The sequence below is a fragment of the Oryzias latipes genome, chromosome 16, assembly GCF_053564925.1.
Source record: "Oryzias latipes strain Hd-rR chromosome 16, Olatipes_Hd-rR_3.1".
NCBI classification, from domain to species: Eukaryota; Metazoa; Chordata; class Actinopteri; order Beloniformes; family Adrianichthyidae; genus Oryzias; species Oryzias latipes.
In genome coordinates, this window is record NC_136252.1 from 4414288 (window position 1) to 4439258 (window position 24971).

The window sequence follows — 24971 nt, forward strand, 5'->3', positions numbered from 1 at the left end:
TTTCTGCAGGAATACATAGAATGCACAGGTGAGTGACAGATTTGACTGTTTACTGTCCACATGAGAGTTCTGCAGCTTCCATGCAGAGCTGCAAGTCTTTGGCCTTTGGCCATTCTTCTGCAGGTTTTAGGTAAAGGCTGAGGGGAAGGATTCAGGAGTTGAGTTGTTTCTAAGTTTCTTGATTTTTTTAACATGTACAGTACTTTGCATTATATGGGTTGAGGTGCAACTTTCTTTTGGCCACCAATGACATTATCCTCCTCTTACAATCCATCTGCACCCACGCTAAGCAAGCCACGCCTATTTCACGGCTGCTCTGCTTCAACCTTCAGCTGAATGTGCGTATTTCTGTTTGCCAGACTTTGTTTGGATTGTACTGAAACTAATTTCAATACTGGGTGGATTTCTCCTTGTGGGGATTAATAAAGTTATTCTATTGGATTATATGCTACTGTATTCTATTGTATAAAAGATTCTCAAAAAATAAAGCTTTGATTTTTTTTTTTTACTTTGTCTAAGAAATAAAGACATTTTTTCATTTAAATCCACTGAAAAACAGCTCAAAGCTGAGAAAGAATCGACTCATTGTGTTCAGTGATTCTTAACCTTTCATTACATCATCCGTTTGCCAACATAAACACCAACCAAACCCAGCTATTTCAGACTATTTGATGCTCATAGAGAACATTACATGGGTAATATATTCTGGAAGAATAGTCAAACAAAAAATGACAATGCCATAAATAAAGGTATTGAGTTGCTTCAAAGCATCTACAGTTTCCATTTGTATTATTTGTTAAGGAAAATTATGCTGAGCAGTAATTCTTCCATAAACCACACATAATCCCTTTTTCAACAAGGTTTTTCCAAAAACCTGCATGTCTGTGCATTTGTGCAAACATGTGGCTGTGTTCCCAAATGAAAGGGTATTAGAGCAATAAACAGAAATGCCTCACCTTTATCAAGTGCTTGTTAACCCATTTTGTGAATGTCTTCTTTTGCACTCGGTCTCGTTCATCTGAAACAGACACAGACAGTTGTATGTCAAAAGGATTCTTCAGACAGAGGTCACTGATATGTGCTTCTGGTCAGTGTTGCAGCGGATGTTCAGAAGAGCACTGCAGTGGAATGCTGACAGCAGCTCTGGTTTGACTGAAAAACACAAAGAGGAAGAGATTTCCTCTTGCAGGGTTTGAAGATGCTCCTTGTGATTACAGCATGACATGATATAACAATTATCCAACAAGAGGGAACACGGTCTGGGTATGGAACACACCCACTAAGACAACAAACAGGGTTATTAGCACTGAAACATGAGGCGTGTCCCTCAAAACATGCAGGGATTCCAAGAAAAGCCCCCATGACTATTTCACGACTGCTTTATAAGACGTTTCTCAGCATTTTACATTTCCCAGAATGCTTGACACAGCCTGAGATCAGGGTACCCTGGGTATCACTGAGCGATGCTCCATTTCATCTCATTACTGATAAACTCATCTCCACTGACTCAGTCCCGCTCCTTCACACTCAACACAAAGTCCTCAGTCTTATCATTTTAAGACAGTCAGGCTGTGACACACCCAGCAATGAAAAGCAAAGGGCAGTGATTCAACACCAACATAAAACTGGCACCCCAGGGCTACATCTGTTTTTCTCAGGAGCAGGCAGCAACTCTGGGTCTGTTATGAGACTGCGTTGCCATGGAGACCTCACACAGAAGCCATTAGACCTTTAACCTCCTCGGGGTTTCCTCAAAACTTAACTGGGAAAGAGTTGAAGTATGTGTTGGGTTACATGCTTAACCATCATCACCTGGAGATAACATGATGAGCGACCAGAGTGGATTAACAAGACATGAGCTGAAAATTTATTCTCTGTGATGTCAGAACCTGGGTGAGCTAAAGGACCACAATCAGCCTGTTTCTGTGAATTATTTAAAAACATATTTGACTTTTTCCTAACTTTCAGTGTTCAGTTGACCCGTGTAAATAATCCATGGGTAGTCTGCACAAATCTTTAAATTATGCTCATTTTAAAGGTACGAATATTGATTTTTTCTTTCACTTATTTAGAATATATGACAAAGTTTCAACTAATCCAAATTTATAAAAATGAATTTAGTGGAAAAATTGCTGTTCTATCTCAGCAATGACGTATAAAACTGTTTTGTCAAGCAGTACACTGTGAAACAACAAAGACTGTAAAATGAAATAATCAAAATGTTTTAGGAAGTCCAGTCAAAACTCCAAGTTTTATTTAGTCTACTAAAATCAGATTTTTCCAATCCTTTAAATGAACAAAATCCAGAGGAAAGGGGAAGAGTCTGAATGAAAAAGGAACAAAGAAGTAGAGCATCACTCATTCAAAGTGAGTGCAAACAAACTGGAGCTCCGGTGAGTCACTACAATACCAAAATATGAATTCTAAGCTTTACATGGAACTTCTTTTAGAAGTAACGGCATTTAGAAGGAAGATGACCTTCTCAGGAATTAAACACCAACACTCTTTCACTTAAAAGTCCCCAATTGGACTGTTTCACTGACTGACCTCTAATGTAGAGCAAATCACGATCAAGGCTTCCAGTTGAGCCATTTCCACTGAGAGCAAACATACTGATACCTTTCCTATCGTCCATGGCCTTCAGCATCCCTTGGTAATAGCCTTCATCTGAAGGTGTCCTGTCTCCTCCAAAACTGTCAATGGAGATATTCCTGATCCTCTGTTGCTGGGAGGTCATCGTCACAGTTTGCCGGCTCACAAACAGGTACAAAGATTATTTCTCCTTCCTTGCGCTCCTTATCTGTGTCTTTGGCCGTCTTTTGGTCCCAGAGTGTGCAGTCTTGTGGCCACAATCCACTAAGTCCTTCACAAACCTATGATTTCTCCCTATTCTTATCCTCTCTTAACCTCCTCTCTCCCTCTTTGTGTTCTGCCCCTAACTTTGTTTTTTTTTTTCTTCCTTCCTCTTTCAACCGCTATATTCCTTATGGTGCCTGTGGAAAGTCTGGGCCTGTCCTGGTGTGCTATGGTGAACTCTGCATTTGGCGGCTGTGGTGTGTGGAGGACACAGGGCTGAAGACACACCCCCTTCCTGCGGTGTGAGCAGAGGGAGGAGTGGCTGCAGAGGACGAGGTGTACTAACCTGCATAGGAGGACAATCCCTGGAAGGTTTGTGCAAGAACTCCTGAGTCAGAGAAAGTGTGGCCCTTTCATCTTCAGATTCTTACTTCTATTTAGACTGTTACAGCACTTCACAAACTTTTCTTACACTCTTTGAGATAAAAAAGGGGAAGTGATGTGGATGACATTTTGGGATCCACCCATGGAGGAAGTCACACCCATGGGTGCAGTTGTGCAGGACTTGGTTGTAAAAAGATTTTTTGAGACACTATTCACTAAGAAATAAAAAGATAATGTGTAGTTTGGTTGCTTTCTTTAAAAAGCAACTCTGATTTCTAATCAGTAGAATAACATCTACGAAAAGGTGAGAAGAGGACATTTTGCCTGAGTTTGATAAATGTTTGTGTTTAAATAGCAACAAAAGCACTTGTGTAAAAAGGAAAATAGAGTTTTTATTAATCTTTTCTTAAAGCTCTATCATTTTTCTAATTTTAGTTTAAGTACTTGTTTAAGTCTTCCGTTCACACTGGGATGAAGATCATGCCCGTCTTCTCTTCCCTCCAGTCCCTAAACCTCCCTCTACATATCTAGTTTCCTTGCTTTGTCTTGTTGTTTTACCTTGGCAGGCTTTAAAAGCTCGTTTTCCTCCCCGAGGCCAGAGTTTTTACCTGGGCCTGTCTGAACACGAACACACTGGATGCATTAGTGGCACCCAGTCTGTGCAGACATGTGACTAACTGTGTGTGTCAGAGGCTTGAATCATTTTGGAGCCACGTTTGCAAATTTGGAGACACACCTTTGTGGTTCTCCACTGTCTAGGCAAGCTTTGGTATTAAGGAGTGGCATGCAGGCAAACCTTTAAATCTTTTAAGAGAAAGGAACTGCACTAAATAATGAATCTTTTAACAACTGTGAGGAATAAAAGATTACCCTAAGGCTATCATGTTTATTTGTATTGTTTCTATGCAATGTTCATTCATTTGCTCTTTCCCCCAAATAAATCAGTACATTTGCTGCTTAAATCTAATGTTAGGATCTTGAATTTTTTGTGTTTTGTCGGTAAAATCAATATTTTGGATGTTTTGGTGATTGTAGGTCTAAGTTGAGGAAAAAAGTCAAATCTTTGATTGCTAAAGATTGTAAACCAACACCTCAGTGGTGCTGTGCAGTGAAGGGCTCCAAACACCTTCTCAGGCTTTTCACTCTCAGCCTCATGGGAAATTCAAGAAGGAAAACGGGCGATGAGGCAGAAAGTGTGGAGCATCTTAGTCATGAGGCCGCTCCCCGATAAAAAGAAACGTATCATTAAGTGCTTGACATGCTTATTACTCGGCTCATTCATCTGGTTTCATCAAAACCACGTTGGCCTTATGTTGATGGCAGACAGGCCAGGAGAAAAGATGGAAAAGGTTTTCTTTTCACATTTTTGTGTTTGGGCTATTTATGGCTGAGCTGATAGGTGGATTGAAATGACCGTACCCACGCCGCTCGTGTGTCCGATACAGTCAGTGTCCTTGGTGCTGCCATGTGACGGAGAATTTCTGGACTACAGACTAAAATCTGAATCCTAGATGAGTTTTGGTGTCGATTCCCTAAAGTTATAACAGTTTTTTTCAGCTGAGTTTAGGTGACAAAACAAAGGATGCTTAAAATAATGAAGAAATAATAATTCTGATTGACTTCTATGACCTCTTCTATATTTCCTAAAAAATAAATGAATAAATGGTCTTTTAATCATGATTATGATATCTTCAGTCAATATTGTTTTCTCAGACATAGTTTCTGCAGAGCGGCAAGAACTTATTAGAAATTCCCATCTGAGTTGTGGCTGGGACTGTAGGTGCTGAGTAAACCCACCCACGTATAAGAACAGACCTATGTGTTCTCCCACCATCTTCCAGCCTCTCACAACCCCAACCTAACACTACCGGCGCACCAAAAATGGTTCTGATCCAGATTCCAGCTCAGAGCAGGAAAACAAAGAAAACAAAGTTCATGGATCTGTTTGTCTGACAGTGGATGATCAGAATGGAGCAGAGCAGGGAGCCTACAGGGAGGCTGTGGCTGCCGTTGTAGCTTCTACGCCACACCTACACATTTTTTACAACAGCATTTTTGTGTCTGCTCCTGATTACTGTTACTATTTGAATTTATTTGAAAAAAATAGATTTTATGACACAACAACAACACGTCAAATCTCCAAAATTGGGTTTTTGAACTCATTCAAATCAATTTCAGCCCCCTAAACATGCCAGCAGCAGCCTGACTTCAAACATACATGTGGTTCTCCCAGAGGAATAGCTAAGTTACAGTTGATTAGCTTTATCACTGATATTTATCTTTCTTCATCCATTAAGCTGAGAGTGAAACGTTTCTAATCTACAAAGACATGGCTGATCTTGCAACCACTGAGAAAAACCTGGAACTAAACGTTTGGCAACAGCAAAGCAACCAAATTAGGAGAAAAAAGGAATCCAGAGAATGTGTCATTATGGTTTCTACAAGGGCTGAGCTGCGGGGAAATTACAAGGATTTAGTGAGGAGGAGGAGGAGGAGCAGGAGGAGGAGGAACACCTTTCTGTGTGAAGACACAAAAAAGTGAGAGTTTGCCCTCCAACGTAAGGTTATCGCTCTCCCAATCTTTAGATGAAAGTGTTTTCTAGAACAAGCCATTACCACACCTTTAGAGAACAACGATAAGACGAAGAAGATCTCATCCACACCCTGGAATTTTTCACCAGTTCTGCACAGTTAAATAGTAGGAGAAAGGATCAGGACACGGAGCAGCTCTTCACACAGATCACAGTACATATGGGGTCAAAAGGTCGACTGCATGTGAAAAAATCCTTCCGAAGGTCCAGATTCAGAGAATTCCATTGCAGGTTAATGCAGACGGTGCATGGCGTGCAGCTCTCACACATTTAAACAAACAAAAGCCCAAACTTTAATAAAAAAAATTTAAAAAATGAGTCAAAAAACATCTACAACCATTTTCATTTATAAAATATAAGACAAAATAGTCGAGTCTGAAGTTTAAAGCAAAATTTCATTCCTTTTATTAGAGACAATAGTTCCAGTTGGGCTATGATGGGCTAGCCTATTTCCGTACACATGATCCTGTCAGCATCAGACCAGCTAAACTTAGATAACCAGTTCAACTCAACGGGCTTCAGATACGCCGCGGCAGCTGAGTTTTTAAAATAGCTCGGGGCTGAGCCACAGAGAATCTGCGGAAAAGTCCCACTTGAGTCAGCGGCTAATGTTTTCATTTAGGGGACAACAGGGTGATGAAGAGTGAACCGTGAGAACAGAGAACATGGCTCCATCTGCAGGTAAAGTTTATACACTGCAAAGTCGCTTCATTATTTAAAATGACTCAGAAATCAAGGATCAATACTGAATAGACCTATACCTAAAAAGAAACTTATCAAATCCATCATTAGTGTTTTTCCTATAGTAATTTCTTGTATTACTGAGGCAAAAAATCTGTTTTCAGTGTGTTTTTAATCACCAAAATTAATAATTTTGTGAACAGAATTTCCATATTTTCTCAGATTATATCACTAAGCATGAGAAAAGTGTGTTTCCAAATAGAAAGTTGTCAACAAAGTTGATAAGATATTAAATTATAATGGAATCACTTTGACTCCAGTTGATTGACCCATCAGTGATGCTGCTACTGCCTTGCAATCTCAGAAATTTACTGTGCTTGGTTAGAATATAAGCACCAGCATGTCCTTACTTTTTATTCTTTAAGAAAATGAATTATTGCTGTTGGACAATGTTACGATTAAGATGAATTCAGTCTTGCTGTGAATGCAGCTGCTGGAACTACCAAGAAATAAAGAAATTGTTGCTCGTCTTTGGATAAACAAAAGCATCAATTGTTGTTTTAGCTATTTATTATATTATCAAACATGAAAAACTCTAATAATCTCCACATAAAAGTTAGAATAAACGTCCTCATTTAATCTGCTACGTGTGTCAGATGGTGTTTTACATGCTTTGCTTTCTCATCGTTAATTGTTCAGTTCAGGAAAAACTGAATCTCTGAGAAACCCAAGAATCATTTCATCCAAACGGCAGACTGCAGCAGAGTCTTCCTCTTTCTGTATTTTTAGTGGCAGAGCAGACAAAGTCTCCTGTAACTAAGCGATTTGGTTTGCAGAAAAAAACGTCCTCATCTGAACAAAACCGTCAGAAGAGAGAAGCAGGTCTTTGGCCACAAGGTGGCAGCAAAGTTCATCTACGTCCTCCAAAACAGCAGACTATTCAGAAAACAAAAAAAAAAGTTGAATGACATAAGGAAATATTTTTAAATGTCAAAGTTAACGTGCTTATATGGATTGTGAAAGACACGTTGAATGAGGCAACACTGTTTTAAAGGCCCTTCATCTAATGACATCTGACAGAATTGTAAGGCTGTTTGACTCTGACCTTTTATTCCACAAACAATTCCTTCCACTGGAAGAGATGTTATCTCCAACTATTTCAGAGACCTGTTGAACTCTGAGACAAACATGTTCCAAAAGTGAGCATTTGGGAGGGACTACATTCACTTACAATCATAGACAGATTTAAAATCAAAACTTTTATCTAAAAATAACATGGAGAACGAAAAGATAACTATTAGAAAAGTTTTTGACCCCAGGGTTTTAGTGCAAAGTCTGACTTTTTAGGATAGAAGTCAATGCAAAGTATTTCCCAGCCTCTAGTGGTCTTTTGAGGGATTGCAATATTTGGTATTTCCAGCTTTGCTTCAAATTCATAACAAAGAGTCTTGGTTTGAACTTAACTTGAGGTACTTTTACACTGAAACTCTGTTACTTCATGAAGACATTTGTTGAGTTAGGAACATTTATGAAGCGACTACTGCCCACGTTTTCTGAATAATATCTATTACCAAAATGAATAATAATTTCATGAGAATGTTACACACTTATCAATCCTGTCAAGCATCAAGAAAAACAGTTAATAAAATTATGTGAAACTTTAATGAAACTGACAGAAACAAAAACAGAAACTGATACAGCGTCACCATAGCAACTGTGGTTATATAAAAAAAAAACATGTGTTGTCAGTATAATGATGCAACAAAAACAAACCCTTATCTTAAATCACTGCTGCCACTCACCTAAAAAAGTAATTGGATTTCTTTCACCTCATGCAGATCAACAGCAGATGAAAACGTGCAACAAACTACAGGAAACAAACTCCAGCGGTGTGGTTTGTCATCTAACTTCTGTTTAGGAGCTGGGCCTACAACACTGCTGTAGCTCAGCATCTGTCAAAGTCATCAAAAAACGCGGAACCATTGAACACACGTTGAAAGTTAAGCCGGATGAACGTTGACCAATCAGGGACTCAGCTTTGGTAGTGATGTGTGGATGGTGTCCCTTTTAACACACAGCCGTTTGAAAACTGATCATGGAGGAGAAATGAATCATTGTGGTTCGTGCCTGGCCGGAAGTCTGTGACACCAAGACTGTCATAAATTGGAATAGAGCAGGAAAAGAAAATGCCTGGAGCGTGATTCATGAGATCTACACATATTGCAACATTTCGCACCAAGCCTCTTGTGATTCTGGCACATGTATGTGAGTACACGTGCTATTCTCAGGTAGCGACAATCCAGTGTGACCACTGTAAGCTAAGAACCCTCATTCCGAGTGTTCTTGAACGTGCATCACTTATCTGGTATGAATGTAGCATAAATGTTGGCTGCCCAAGGCTCTTAGGGACTTAAGAGTTTGCAAAAAGACTTAGCACTCTCTGGTTTATATTTTGAAGAAACTGGACATAAGAAGGGATCAAAATAAGAAAACCATCATTACCTCTCACAACAAGTAATGGGTGAATCTCCCTCCTTGAGTTTGAGTATCTTTAGGTGATAAAGTCCAGCCGTGGTCTGTTGCTCAGGCAGAGTGGATGCTTCAGGGCTTTTGCAATAAGTCAAAAGGGCAGAACCCCTCTAACTTTTCTGAGAAGTCAACCAGGAAAAGGGTTTTGTTTTTTTCTTGTCGATTCCTCTTTTGGGCCATAAACTCATCTTGTAAATGTTAGCAATAGCACAAACTTTGCAATACAATTTTTCATCTTAGCTGTCCAGCTGCAATGGTTGTGAGCTGAACACAGTTCCACACTAAACATCTAAGCTGACAGCAAACCATGAATTAAGAGAAGTATCAGATTTCTGAAAAAAGAAAAAAAAAGAGGTTTTACAGAAGTTACAGTTTTAATGTAAACACTGATAAAGGTCCTAAAGCGCATACATAAGTGTTTGGATGGTTGCACATAAACACAGCGGGATCTGATGGGGGTTTCTGTTTCTTTCAGGCTTTTTAATTTCCCCCTCCAGTCATGGGGATTCCCTCCAAAGAGGCCTCTATCGTGACGTCAGTATTTAGATTTGTATGTCCACTCATGAATTCTGGAAAAAATAACACACCAGCTGAGTGGCCAAAGCCTTATCTGCTGAAGAACATGCATTTTATGTGTATGTGGGGTACTGCATGAATGTTAAATGTCATTCATGATCCTCCAATATTTGTATTGTAAATAAATACCCAATTCCCATTACTGAAGCTCTCTTTGCCTAAAACAGCCCCCCCCCCTGACACTGCACAAAATTATAGGCTATGAAAATTCTTTACTGACCAGTTCTGCAAAGCAGTTACCTCATCATTAAATCCTGAACAGCCCTGCGTCTAAACACCCTTCACTCAGAAATGGTTCACATTCAGATCTCATGAACCTGGGTGGTGAAAAACCAACAGCAACAGAAACTCTTTGGGGGTTGACTGGATGACTCGGGCGGTTTTGGGTTGACGACTCGTCCTCTTGACCCTTCAAACTAGTCTACGGTGGCTGTCGAGTGTCTGCTTTTCTAAGTGAGCCCATGCCACATTGAGCTCATGAGCTGATAAAAGGCCTCATCCCGGAGAACGGCGGCCGGAGAAACGAGGACGGCCAAGTCTCGAGGGCCGTGTGACCCGGTTGAGCTGAAGAGGACAGATAAACAGGACAGCAGCTGCACCCATGTCATCCCCGTGCAAACACAAATCAGCTGTTTATCACATTAGTGTAGCAGCATTAACAGTTTCTTTTTACTGTAACCCTTGTGCTATCCTAGGCACTTTATCATTGGGAGTGGGGTCATCTAGACCCACTAGACAGTGCTCTGAACCTTTTTTCTTCAATGATTTGTGATCTTCACTGGTGTCCATGGATTACATGAAATCTTTCCACCTTTATCCACCTTTGTCATGGTAGGGAGAACGTGTCAATGTAAGGGGGGGGGGCATCTAAGATAGCACAAGGGTTAAAATGAGCATCATTTAGTTTATGTTCCCACTTTCTAATCTGACATTGTGACGCTTAGACCTTCTGTGTTAAAAAAGCAACAGTGCTTTCATGTCAGAGCCAAAAGACTTTCAAAACTGACTCCAAGGTCATCAAAGTGTCTACAGAAAACAGACCCGCTTTTATTGGTTGAAAGTCTGGCAGCTATGGGGGGACTGGCAGTTCTTGCAGGACAACAGGTGTCCAAACACATCCAGAGATTCAGCAAAATGAGGCACTAACTAAAAAGAGACAGCCAGCGCGTGGCGCTGTGATCAGCAGAGGACCGGGATCAGACCAGTTTGAAGGGAATCTTTAAAAACAGAACCAAGTCAAAGGGAATCAGAGCAGGTGGCGCCTGTGCTTTCTATGTTGTTACTTCACAGACATGGCATGCATTATCTGGAGCATATGACCGATTAAAACATAGTCTGTGCATAATGAGAGCTAATCCTTCAGAGCTGCATGTAAAAACAGACACTTCCGTCAGCAGATGGGAACATAACAGAGAGTAGGACACACTAATGTCTGAGAACCTGCTAACACGTCAAAAGACTCGGAGAGTAAACAAGTCAGACAAGACGATGGGTCAGCTCTGCAGGGGGAAAAAGAATGAAGAATTGTAGAACTACTCTGGACACAGAATAGTTTATTTATCTGAAGAAAACCACAACTTTAGAAATAACTGGAAAAAAAACTTGGCTTTATGAGTTAGAAAAAAAAACCCACAGACATGCAGTTTGTTACGTCTTTGGTTTGAACATCCAGCATCAACACAGTTGCTTATGTAAAGTTCAAGCTCGTTCAAAAAAACATTAAATGCAGACTCTTTAAGGTGTTCACACTGGACAAGCAGGGAGGGGCTTCTTCTTCTTTTTCTTCTTCTACTGCAGGAGTGTCAAACTCATTTTCACTGAGGGCCACATCAGCATAGTGTCTGTCCTCAAAGAGCCAGATATAACTTATACATGTAACTAAATGTAATGAAAGATAAATTTAACTACTATTTAATGTTAAATAACTCATTATTTATTATAACTTTTTTAGATGACAATTACAGTTGCATAGAAAACATATATTTACTTTTTAGTCTAGCATAAATCCTTTTACATTTGATTCTGTCAGGTTAGGTTATATGGACAGTGTTTAAGTCCTAATGTATAGCTGCCCAATCCCATATTTTAAGTCTGATTCCCCCTAGATATGTATAATTAAACACCAATTTTTGTTTTTTATTCTAAGAAATTAAAAACTTTTAATGATGTCGCGGGCCACATAAAATGACACGGGGGCCACAGTTGGCCCGGGGGCCTCGAGTTTGACACATGTGTTCTACTGTTTACTAGCGCATGTCCACCACCTACAGTTGGAAGAGGCTGGGTGCAGAATGTGGAAGCCTCGCACATTGCGTGAATGTTGCTCCAGGCTTTTTCTTTCACAGCTCTTTTCTGATATCTATGAACGACTTGATGTCACAGAATTCCGTTGGTGCACCTCCTCCGGGATCAAAAAGCTGGCATGTCCGTGAATAACAGGGACGCCACCCAAACATCACTATTAAATCCAAGTCCCTGATTTGTAAAAGTCCGACCTGTTTTAGCTTTCGACGTGCTTTCAATTGTCCTGCGTTTTGTATGTAGAGCCCGAAACTAGTGGAAGAAACCTTTGAGCTGTGCGTGCACACAAGAGCTTTGAGCTCTGAAACGCACGTTTACATGCGCTTACATAGACTTTTCATCCGAAGAGGTCGCTTGAATGTGCGTTACGGATGGCGTGGTGAGCGTATCTTCAACACACAGGGACAGCATGACATGCCACATGCCTGCGTCGACTGGATTCAGATTCACATCATGCTAAATCATTTGGGTTTGTTAATTTGCAATTACATTTATTTCAACAGCAAATTTTTATTCCAAATTTCCATTTAACATTTAAAGTGGCTAACATTAACAAACCAGAGAAGCGGTTTTCTCCACTAAAATGTAGAAAAACCTCTCTGGTTAAATTGATAATGCATGTTTGCAACTGGAACAATAATACTTCAAGCCCGATCCGTACGATTATAGCCTGAGTAAGTCCTCTAAACCTACAGGGAAAAACGGAGTGGCTAATAGTGGGGCTTTCTGTCATCTTTCACAGCAGTTAACTTTAGTTTAGGGGGGACACAAAAGGGTGAGGGAGGGCTGCAGTGACAGGTGTGACTGGGGGAGGAACCAGGAAGAGAATGGGTGTGGTAGCAACATTTGTCCAGTTTTTTTTCAGACTCAAGCTGAAACATTTCTACCTGGTGTTCAACTGAATTCAGGAATTCATGATAAAAGTCTCTGCACGCTCAGGCCTCCCAACATTTGAGCGTATGCAACATTAGAGGAGCAGATCACAATCTGCAGACTATTTTATTAGCAATACACATTCCTGGAGGAAACTCGGTGTAATGAGCAGCTGTGAGTATTTCAGCAGGTGTTAGCGTGTGTTTCTCTGTGTGTGGGTGGACGTTCTGGACAAAGATCCAAGCAAAGGATCTAAACCCGGGTCCTGGAGCTGTCAGTTTTCCCCAGCAGACATGTTCTTATGACTACTATTGATGTGTTCCATCTTGAATGTGACACTTTGAATGTTTCACTTGTTGACAGACGTTCAGGAAGGAGTTGGAAGCTGAGGGAAAAAGGCAACGCCTTAAGACGGTTACCTACACACTACCATGAAATGCCATGACAGGACTAAGATCTAAGGGAAAATGCCATTAATCTTCATCAGTTGGACATTTTTAGCATTTTTTCTTTTTTCTTTTTGTGTTAATTTTCAATAAAAGACACATCGGTTCAGAAAAGACAAAACAATATTTTTTGCTGTTTTCTAATTCTATTTCTCTTTTGTTATTATAAAATCATGAGATTAACTGCAAGTCTGTAATGTTTAAACCCTTAAACTGTTTCATGCGACTTGTTCGCTGTGGCGACCCCTGATGGGAGAAGCCGAAAGTGGAAGAAGATTTAAAAACAAAAGCAAACCGCTGTTTGAAAAAAAGGACAAAGAATTCCACACACGTCTACGTTTCTGCAGTAGTTTCTGTTTGTGAAACTGGAAATCAGATTATCTCACGGGTTGTTTGGGCCGTGAGATAAGAACAGGTCCTGATCTTGATAAACTATCTGTTTGAATCTTTTCACAGTTTTTTTTTCAGTTATCACAACAACAACAAAAGAGTTCCTTTCTACTCATTGGTAATTTTTCCAAGACTCTAATGAACACAATCCAACACAGTATATTTGATCTCATCCACTTTAGACATTTAGTGAGAGAAAAACCAAAAGCTGAAGAAAAACTGCCCAAAAAGAAAGTGAATTCTGAAGATGTGATTAAAATGAGAAGTTTTAAACCTGTCTTTAAGAGAAGGTGTGTGTGCAGCGTGCAGCGTAAAAACAGATGGCTGTGACTTAATGGCAGACAGAAAAATGTTCATAAAATGCACCCATCATAAATCACTGCTGTCTGTCAACCAACTGATGTTAGAGGAGAGCTGAACAGAACTCCCATCAACGTGCCGACAAACTGACAGAAAAGCAGGAACTGGTAACTTGAGTGGGCGACTTTGTGGTCCGGGGATTACAGATGGAGGCTTGTCTTCACCGCGGCGGCTGAGGATTGGCGTTTAATTAATGTGTAAGTGCGGTTGGCGTGTGAGCGTACGCCGTTCGGGATCACAACACACGGGGTGTTTGCCAAAAAAATGCCAACAGACAACACAGAAAGCCCACTCTGATGACCTACCGGGTATTATCTTCATCTAAGAGAAAGTAGGAAAGCAGGAGCACGAAGGAGGAGGACGGAGGAAGACGGAGGAGGACGGCTTCTGTTTGTTTGCTCTGAACGTTTCTTCACTCTGACAGGCTGTGCCTGCTGCTCAGATCCGTCAGGCTGCTCTCCCACGTCCAAGGGAGGAGGGCTGGCAAGCCTGGGGCAGGGGGCAGGAGCGAGGGAGGTAAGGGGCTGAAGGAGAGTTGGGTGGCTGCTGGGGGGGGTGGGGGGGGGTCAGAGCAGACTGAGGGCTAAAAATACCTATCAGAGCAAGATGACCACACAGTTCCAGTTAGAAGCTGATGGAAGATCTCCAACGGGTCACTAGGGTACAACCGGCCCCCCAGACACACACAGACCACCCTGTCCTCTTCATCAGCATTCTCTGATGATGATGCTTCATTCTCTGATGCTTCACCTCTCACCCACAGCCCAGAGCTGTCAGAGGTCTGAATCCTTTAGATAAAAATCCACCAAAGTTCCTTCCAGATATTTAGTGTCAAACAGCCCCGAACAGAAAAGCTGACAACCTAAACTGAAGATGTGATGAAAGCAAAACATCAGCCACCCCAACAGTCAAAAATAAACAGAGATCATCCCCTCTGTTTAGGGGATCAAACTAATCCTAAACAACCCCTAAATATAGAAAGGTTGGTCCAGAAAGTGTCTTTGTCATTTGCACTGATGACAATTTGCTCCATTTCCCTGTGAAGCTGACAGCAGCTCAGAAGAGAGAGCCTCGGGGGAACAGAGCCGCTTCCCCGCCTGGTGGTGAAATGTGAAGAATCTCCCCCTAAAGAGGACTTCCTCCATTAACATGCTCGTGTGCGGCAGTCCCAAACGCCATCGATCAGGTTACAAAGCACACACTAAGCTCGTAACATTGAAGACACAATGACGGTATAACTCAGAGTTTAGAGTAATAACAATATTGGATTTTTAGACAATCTGAAGTGATGGGAAAGTGATTTTAGGAAATGACTAATGTCCCAAGTATGTGAGCCAAACCCTGAATATCTTCCACATGTTATTGATCCCTCTGTTTTTGGAGTTTGGTGTTGAATCAGAATTACACTGCAGCAACGCATTTGTAACTCTGCACCACACCCCAGCCGTTAGCTGTTATGTTGCAACTTACTGGCACTGAGTTTTATATAAAAACAATCTGAGCTGGAGCCTAGAGTGGAAACTCAACCAGAACATTTTGCTTTCCCACTTAAAGCTTTCCTAGTTGGATATTCTAGCCGGGCTGTCATTTCTTTCAAAAAATCCTGAAGTCATGTTTCTTAATCTAAAGTTTCATGCCGGCAAACAAACATCATCCCACATGTTTGCTTGGTTCACTGATGTCCGGCTTTGTGGAATGTGGAGCAATATGTTCTGACACTAAAAAGACTTGAGGCGCAGTCAGCAGTAAAAGATACGGCACCGCAGGAAAGGTCAAATCTTTTGTTTTGCACCAAACATTTCGGTTGGCCAACAGCAACATGACACATCTTCAGCTGCTCAATCCCAACGGTGCAAAGATTACGACTCTGACTTTGTATCTGAGGGTGGGTTCCAGGACTTCAGAGCAGCCAGTCTGAGGCACAATTTTAACATCTTCCCCACAATTATAGAAGACAGAACGCCTCGGCACGCTGTAAGTGCGGGTTTTCAGATTGCATACAGTACAAGTGCGGACTGGCCATGAATTCAGGGACATTACAGTGGATACCTGAGATTTCCTAAACCTGAATGTGGTGACAAAACCTTCAGCAAGCCTTGGTTTTTCCAAACCTAATGTTTTGTTAGCTGGGCTTACAACTTCCACTCAGGAAGTCAACAGAAAAGCATGAGTTGACAAAATATAACTGTCTTTATGACAGAGCTTGTTCTAAAAGGTCATTTGTCTCCTACATAAGCCAAATTACAAGAGGAGACATATACCGAGGATGTCTCTCCCTGGGTGTGACCAAGCTTTCAAAATACAGACATTTAATTGCTCAACATACCAGGAATGCCGCACTTTCAGCATAACTGCACTGAAGTCAACAGTTCTCAACACTGCTGTCTGATCCAAACACACGCTGTCGAAACGGGAAAGGATAAAAATCAAATCAAATATTATTAAATTACATACAAAGCAAAATAACAACCCACAAGGTTATATCAAAGAAAGCTGTGCTTGGGACCAAGTGGAGCCATGAATTTGATATTAATGGACAGCAGATGTCAGCAGTGCACTGCTCTGTCCATATGGGAATTCAGGCCTCATCTTTTGGAGTTTCCATTTGTGAATCAATCTTTCCCTGCAAAGAACACTTTCTCAGATTCCTAAAATACGTGCCCTGTCCCTCTTGGTAGCAACGATCTTTATGTTCTTTCTTATGTGCGCCGTAAAGTTTTTCTTTCCTCCAAAGTAGATTTCTTTTCCTTCTGACTCACACTGATTGAATCACGGAGCCGAGCTGCTAATTGAATCCAGATCTGCCGTCACGTTTGGATCCAAACAAACACACCCACAGAGTTTAGAGGACCTTTTCCAACTTCCTGACTCTTTGTCTGCTGCGCACACCCACAACAGGCAACGCCCATGTCAACTCGTCTCCCTGCTTTCCATGGGAGCAGCAAATACGAGAGAAAGTTAGAGCCTCTTTAAAGATTTGACACCTATAAATGTCATCATCTTATGAACTGGTTTCCTCCTTCCATACAAACGAGTATTCATAGTTTCACTTCTCCAAAGTTGAATCTGGACTCTAAAGTTTCCTTCTCAGTTCAATAAAGAAGGGCAGCATGCAGCAGTATTACTACATTGCCTGCATAGCTCCCCTATCACAGTATTGCACAACACTATGCAATGGTATGTTCAGTTCCAATACCTGACAGGCAGGGGGGAGAGCAGAAACCACCATGTGTGAACCAGAACCAGGAGAGCAGTGTTACACATCTGCAGAGAACATCTGCCAGAAGCACCACACCTCCTCGTTTCAGTGTGACTCCTGCTCTGCTGTCTCCTCAGGGAACAGGCGAGGCTCGATCTCTGCAAACAGCCCCACCTCACTGGATAGACAACAGGTCATAACCCTGTTAGCTAATGCCAAGAGATGCCTTCTGAGATTATGCTTTCACCCAACAGGGTGTACAACCTTTTCCCATTTCCCAGCAGCAGAATTCCCACCTCAAAAATATTACCAGTCATTTTTGTCACCGATTCTACAAATGTATCCTGCATTAAAAAGGTGTCAAACTTTGACGAAGAGCAGAATTAAATAGAATCTAAGTGATAACTTGAAACTTTTAAAGAATGCAACCATGATTGGAGTTGATTGAATCACTGATTCTTCACCTATTTCAACACAGACATGATTAAATCCCAGTCACATGAACCACCAAGTTATTCCTCAACGGGGACTCTTTCCACATCCCAAAGAAGAGCCAGTGGATTGTACAGGCTCTCTAAAGTGTGTAATAAAAAGCCACTTCAGAAAAGAAACGAGACATGATCAAGCTGAAGCAGAATGTGAAGCAGCAGTGGCTGTTGTGCTGTCATCAAAGAAGACCTCCCACACTTCAAACTAAGGTGGGAACTTCAGAGTAAATACTGTGCATCGTGTGTATAAAGAGATTAGGGTAAGAGGAGGTCGAGTTTGCATGCATTCAGACCAACCTTCAACAAATGTAAATGTCTTCTGGTCTGGTTCCTGCAGTGAGTGGTCCCAGTCAGCGTCAGGTGAGGATCTGTGCAGCTTGGAACCCCCCTCAGCCCAAAGAGCTCGCTCCAGGGCAATTTCTTCCAGAACATCCAGGTCCAGCTCTTCTTCCTCCGCCTTGAGCTGCACAGGTGCAGGAGGTGACTGCCCCTCAGCAGTCTCAGGACTTATGAGCTGCTTTACTTCCACTACCTCTTCTACTACTACTATTTTCTTTCTCATGGCGGCGTCGTCTGTGTTAGACCTAGCAGGGTCACCCAGGTGATGTTGATCTGGCTGGACTAAGGGTGTGGTAGTTGCAGGGATCGGGTCCTCCTCCTTCTTCCTTTTCTTCTTCTTCTTCTCTGCCTCCTGTTTTAAGGCTTTCGAACCAGGGAGTCTTTCCTCTGTGCTGCTCTCTGCTGCCTGGCTGGACAAATGTTGTGAAACTCTGGGAGGCTCCTCTTGCCTGACGAGAGGGCTGGTCCGCGCCTCAGCCGGCTGTGCTGCTGACGTTAATTCTCCGGCTGTGGGTGCTTCCCTCGCAGTGGAGGCTGTTTGTAGTTTCGGAACCTCCTGCTTGATTTTTTCAGCAAAGATTTGAGCTGACTCCACCTCCTCTTTGTCTGCCGGGGCCTCAGAGAGCACAGCTGCTGCTGCCTGCCTGACTTCCTCACTGCAAATTCCTTCAGGAGTCGTCTTTGAGAGCACTTTAGTTTCTGTCAGTTCAGAGGCCATGACAGGGCTGTGTTTAGCTTTGGCCTCAGGTGGTGATGTCATGTCAGAGGATGTCCGTGGTTCGGCATCAGACGAAGGGACAGGCCTTGTATTTGTGGTTTCTACCTTTTTCTTTTTGCTTTTCTTTTTTCCCTTTGAGGGGTCCTCTGAAAAACTTGGACCTGTTGGGGGCTTGGTCTCAACGGCAGTTTTCTGAGACCCTGGCAGGGTCTCTGCAGGTTTAGAACTTGCGTGCATAAGTTCCACTTGGCGTATTTTTTGAACAGTCATTGTTTCTCCATCGGCCACAGTCATTTCCTCAGATTTCACTGGCTCCCTCTGGGACAGCACAATATTTAGCCCACTCTTGGGACAAATTGGTTCAAGCGTGTTGACCTTGCTATCCTTAGTTGTGTCTTTTTTTTGCACAGCCAGCAGGGGCACCATGGAAGCATCTTCAGGCATTTTTTCGTTGTTGTGGCTTAACTTCTCATCAGATTGTTTGGGTTCTTCTTCCATTTGATCATTTTTGCAGTCTTTTCTAGCCCACACCTTGTTTTTCTCCACTGTTTTCATGCGGGTGGACACAGTTGCAGACTCTGTGGTAATAACTGGGGTAGGCTGAATGGAATTTTCTGGCTCTGCCTCCAGGGACTTGTCTTCAGAAGTTTTTTCTTTTATCATCTTTGAGTGAAGTTGTTCCTCACCATTAACATTCTTGGACATTTCACCTGGAGATTTCTTTTTCTTTCTTTTTGATTTCTTGCTCCCTTCAACTATTTCCTCCATGTCTGTAATTATTTCAATCCCAACAGCATTTTTAGTGGATTTTTGCACATTTTCAGGCGTCGCTTTCACTCCAGAAACGACTGAAACGTCCTGTGGCATCATTGCCTCGTCTCTTTTGGCAGGTGAAACTGCTTTTACATCAGATTTCTCCTGTTGTGAGATAAAAGCTGTTGCTTTCAGTTTTACAGAGACTGGTTGTGCAGCTTCAGTTTTTGGTGCTGGGGCAGTTGCAGTGTCAAATGCAACTTTGACCTCAACTGCGGGGGACGCACGTGTCATTTTCATTTTCAGGGCCGCTTGGTCCATTTTAGGTTGTGCCACTTGGTTTCCTGAGGCTTGAATCATCTTAGAAGTTCCATCAGCTGCATCTTTGGATCCCAACAGTTTTTTTGCAGAGCTGTGATGTTTGGATTTGAGGCTCTCCTGAGTTAGTTCATCATTTTGACTATTCATCTGAGTTATATTTCCTAGCTTGATCATCTTTTCTCTCCTATGATCCCCATCCTGCAGATGTCCACCTTTAGGTTTGAGGCTGACTGATGTGAGCGCATCAATAGGAGCTTTGAAGGTTTCCTGAGCAGATTCTATTGGTTTATCTGTAATTGTGACATTCTCCCTTTCAGTTGTGACACCGATCTGTGCCTGCTTTGCTTTCTCTTCTTTGACTTCCATACCAGGACCCAATGGAAGTCCAGAAGTACATGTGGCTTCTTCTCTTGGTTTCATGGAAGCTTTTTCTTCTGCTGCCAAATGCACCTTTTCCTTACTGGTTTCTGCAGAAAAGGATTTGGCTGCAGTCTTTGAAGCAGCAGCACCTGCAGCTCCAGCTGCATCAGTAGCAGCTAGAGGTAATGCTTGGTTCACTGTGGAGGATTTAAGAGTGGCTTCTGAAGAATCTTTCTTTATGAATTGTGACTGAACAACAGCTGAACTTTGTTTCGGCTCCTCTTGAACCTTCAACCCAATGCCTTCCTTTGTCACCACTGGCATCTGCTTTTTTGCAGCGGGCTCTTGATGAAGTGGTAAACTTCTCCCTTTGGTTTCTTCCTTCATCATCACCTCATTGTTGAAGTTAGCTCTCCTCCTATGAAGGGACTGCGACTGTTCTTCTATATCTCCTAAAGCTTTTGGCCTGACAGCCTCCTTGGCCAGTGGACGACCCCTGAATCTCGGGGTAATGACAGAACCCCGTTCGTCTGGACCCATCATCTTGTGGCGATAGCCTTGACGTTCAGTTAACTCTACCTGGCTCTCCGTTTCAACCATGGCCCCTGGCTTGGGAGCATAGAATGTTGGACCCTGAACAGATTGGACCCTTGCAGCACGATGGGCAATGGCAAGAGTGGGAGCTGGTTTCCTAATCCTTTGCAAAGAGGCTGGAACAATCTCTGCGGGCAGGTGGAGGAAGTCACGCAGGTAAACAATCCCATCATTGGTCAGGTACCAGTAAAAATGTCTCCAAGCGAAGGTCTCCTTAACATAGCCTCTGGACTTGAGAGAGGCCATGACACGGATTACTTGTAGATTTCTCACATCTTGAACTTCAGGGTGCATGATCTGAGGCCGTTTGTCCTTTTTAGCCACCATTACCCCATCTCGAAAAAGGACCTCATAAATGGCCCTAAGGTCCCGCAATGGCATCAGCATTCCAGCAACCATTGTACTTAAAGTCAGTCAACTCTCAATGTATAGAAAAAGTACGAGAGCAAAACAGAATTACGTTGGAGATGATTACCAGAGCAAAAAACGCTTTAGAATTACTGTTCAAATGTTCTTTTTGAAGCTCTTACTGTCTCTTCCTTGCTTTCTTGATGATCCTTTAGCTCTTGTGAAGATAAGAAATATTCCTCTTCCTCCACTGTTCCTCTTAAAATGAGGGTGGCAGGGAATGAAAAGTCTCGGTTTCTCTGAGATGGCAATGACAGAATGGAAGAGAGGGAGCGTGTCGGAGGGGGAGAGCAGAGAAAGCACACTTCTCTGTCCGACTCCACCTACCTTCTCTTGTTCATTCTAAGAAAAAAAGAAAAGAAAAAAAACGTGCACGGAAAAAAATTCTCACCAAGTAAATGTGAACAGAGCAAGTGAGGGAAAAACAGTCTTGGAATAAAACAACTGAGATGCAGACCAAAGTAAAGTCAGTGCAGTTGTAGCACACCTCTCTGAAGTGGGCACGAGCACATGCCCTGTGGTTCTGTAACTTTTACGGAGACACCCACTGCATGAAAGCACACGCCCACCCACTTCAGCGTACACATACACACCTCTGGCTGCTCACTACAAATGACTGACCCCCCACCCCACTGGAGTGTCATAATCACTCTTCCAACGAATATGCTTCATAGAGATTAGTTACAGGAAAAGGAGACAACCAATTGGCATTTTTCCACCCTATCCTGGGGCGACTTTCAGTGTGTGCAGGGCAGAAAGGTGTCCACTCTTACACATTTCCTCCTTAGGTATCCCTAAAAAGCCTTTACATGTAAGAAATGGCTTTCAGACCCATCATGCTCAGTACTTTAGGATAAACTACATAAATAAGAATGGAAGACAGTCAGCAACTTTTTTTAAACAGAGGCTATAAAAAGATAACACTGCCACCAAATGTTAAACCGATAGGTGCATTGTTTGGAAGATCTCCAAGACACCAAGCAAAGAATAGACCAATGACTATTTTGCCATCCAACTTATTTAAATGATGCAACAGGCTGGAAAGCTCTCTAAACTTGTATTGCTGCTGAAGATGGCTGACATGAGAGCCTACAGTCTGAAACTAAAGCACTATATAAAGAAGTGTGCATTTTAGCTAGCCCTTTCTGCACTCTTGAACATGATATTAGATTTCTGTCCCTGGATCACTCTCTGCTCTCTACATCTGTCCACTGCTCATCTCGGAGTGTCAGAGAAAGTGTCCTCTCGTAGGCAGGAAGACTGAACGGAACTGACAACTGCTGCAACCAGAAGTCCAGCACGTGGTCACTTATCCCACTGAGAAGACAAGGACGCACTTAAAGACAGTGATCTGTTGGCAAGATTGTAGGGGGGGTGAACGGGCAGCCGGGAAATGATGTTGTGAGAAACCATTTATTACACACTTAAATCCTGGAGGAAAACTGTGTTGCTTTTGAATGTCATGGCAACAGTCAAATGAAGTGAGCCAAGTCTGAGTGAGCCACATATCCGCTTACAAGCTGCAGCAGAGAACCAACTGCCCTGCAGTGTCATTTACCACCACCTTATTGGTATAATGACTGTGATGCATGGACGTTTCTACTCATCCTTAAACTTTACTAGAAGCAGGAGTTTATTAAATGTGGTTTGATTTTAAAAAAAAGTCTAATATTTCGCATATATTTCGTCATTTGTTGGAAATACTTCAAAATTCTAAATTCATTATTTGAACAAGTGCTTTGAAAAGCCTTAGCTTCACTTTGCTCGGCAGCTTTGTAAAACACTCTAAAAAAAGACACGGATACGTCTCATGGATGACCACAAGTCACCCTTTTTAAGTGAGTCATAAATCGCGAGTCACAAGTGCAAATGAAAGTTTTGGGTGTTTTGATCCGACAAACATGTTCGAAAGTCGAAAATGAAGATAAACCATTGACTGTATATGAGAACTGGACAGAGTTAGTGTGACGTCACCCACAGAAAATGGTTTACTTCTGATTCCAACGAAATGAAGTCAATTCAGTCATCATTTTGTTCGTGACTCAGACGTCGCCATGTTGGAATCACATGACATCAGTAAGCAGTGATTGGTCTGAGCCGATCTCAGTGAATACTTCTATTGCAACTACCGGTACTTTCACCAATCAGGAGTGAGTTCTTTGGAGGTCCACACCCCTACCACCAGAAAAATGGCCAGAAGAATTAACCTTACAGACATTAACCCTTGTCCTATCTTAGATGACCCCCCCCCTTACACTGACGTGTTCTCCCTACATGACAAAGGTGGATAAAGGTGGAAAGATTTCATGTAATCCATGGAAACCAGTGAAGATCACAGATCATTGAAGAAAAAAGGTTCAGAGCACTGTCTAGTGGGTCTAGATGACCCAACTCCCAATGTTAAAGTGCCTAGGACAGCACAAGGGTTAAATAACTTACAATAAAGAAAAAAACAGAAAAAAGGCAGCAGACCAAGAATGGCTATTCTGACAAATAGAATGACTGAGTAATAGCTGTTCATTTTTTCTACAGAAGTCTTTGGCTTCTTGGAACAACATGGGGGCGGGGTCACTTAGTCCAGGTCTCACATGCAGTCAAAGCTCAAGTTCCAAAGTTCAAGTCTCATTTAAAGGCGGAAGTCTCTGATCAATCTTAGAGTATTTCATTAACCAGTGAGTTAGAATGTAATACTCCTTTAACTATGACCAATCCTGGAATAAGTTACATTCACACATTTGTGCAAATTTTCATGACATCGTTTTGTGCAACAAAAATGTAAATGTCCAAATCGAAGTTACTAGCTATTTAGCTAGTCCGAGTTCATGTTCTAACAATCTAATTATGATGTGGATATTAATACATCTTTGTTTAGTCTAACGCTGACTTTGAAGGAATTCCCCTTAATCAATAAGCAGGGTTGTCTGTCATCTTCCTTGTCAGACTTGGAGCAGCGCTGCAGGCGTTTTACATTCACTCACCTCAGGTGTATGCGCTCTGCAAATGTCAGCGCTGCTAGTAAAAGCAGTGCCCCGGTGGGCTGAGGCGTGGAATCAAAGACATTCCACTGCATTCTCAAACAAGCATTTTGCAATTGACATGTTCAAGTTTGTCTGACTGAAGAAACTCAGCAGTGTTGGGGACAACCTGTGAAAAATATGGTTTGTTTGTTCAGACACGTGCATATGCGTCACATTTAGTGATTTATTCCTTTAATCATCAGCGCTTCCGCTGGTTACTTCTTTGCTGATCTTATAAACGTCCTTTTTCATTGAAATCTTTGGATAAATGTATTGATTACAAAAACATCAGCCTGTCTGCCACATGGACGTGTGGCATGTAACAGTTGTCAATGTTTAAACTTAGAAACCACTTCATTGAACTTTAAATTTACAACCATCTTTGAGTGCCATCCAAAAAGCTTCACATGTGTAAACATGATCCATTCCCACAATAGCGTGACTTGGCTTCAGACACATGGCTGGTCTGTAAATGATTGTAGTTTGGGACTTTGAAAACATCAACAGTCCATCGCACATGCAGTGCTCAGAAAATGATTTTTGTTACTCTCTAGATAATGTGACTGACACAGACGGATGTAATCTGTGCAGATTTCAGATTAAGGAAGTCTGGTGTGTGACTGGGAGCTGGCCTGATGTAAAGCACTGCCGTTTGGGGGTTAAGTGGAACACAAATGTAACCCCCCCCCATCCCAACATGAGCTCCGACCAAACTCCTATAGTTCATCAATGAAAGCAAAATCAAGTATCCAACACTTAGTCTGAGATTAAAATGTAGGAACCAAATACATAAAGAAATGGGGCAAGGATGTATGGAATAATTACATTCTGATTGGAGTATTAGAAA

At 42.0% G+C, this 24971-nt stretch overlaps 1 protein-coding gene across 47 annotated transcripts in view; it reads right to left on the reverse strand.

Moving 5' to 3' along the window:
* Positions 1 to 24971, reverse strand: part of LOC144984513 (plectin-like) — a 161602-nt gene that overhangs the window by 42216 nt on the left and 94415 nt on the right. For 23 of the 47 annotated variants that reach the window (XM_078933206.1, XM_078933212.1, XM_078933210.1 and 20 more), the window contains one exon: positions 957 to 1018. In XM_078933206.1, coding sequence (XP_078789332.1) covers positions 957 to 1018 — 62 coding nt within the window. Of the gene's footprint in view, positions 1 to 956; positions 1019 to 2619; positions 3060 to 14232; positions 14406 to 17911; positions 24138 to 24971 lie in introns of those variants that run through there. The other 24 variants (XM_078933244.1, XM_078933205.1, XM_078933203.1 and 21 more) reach the window with 6 other exon arrangements.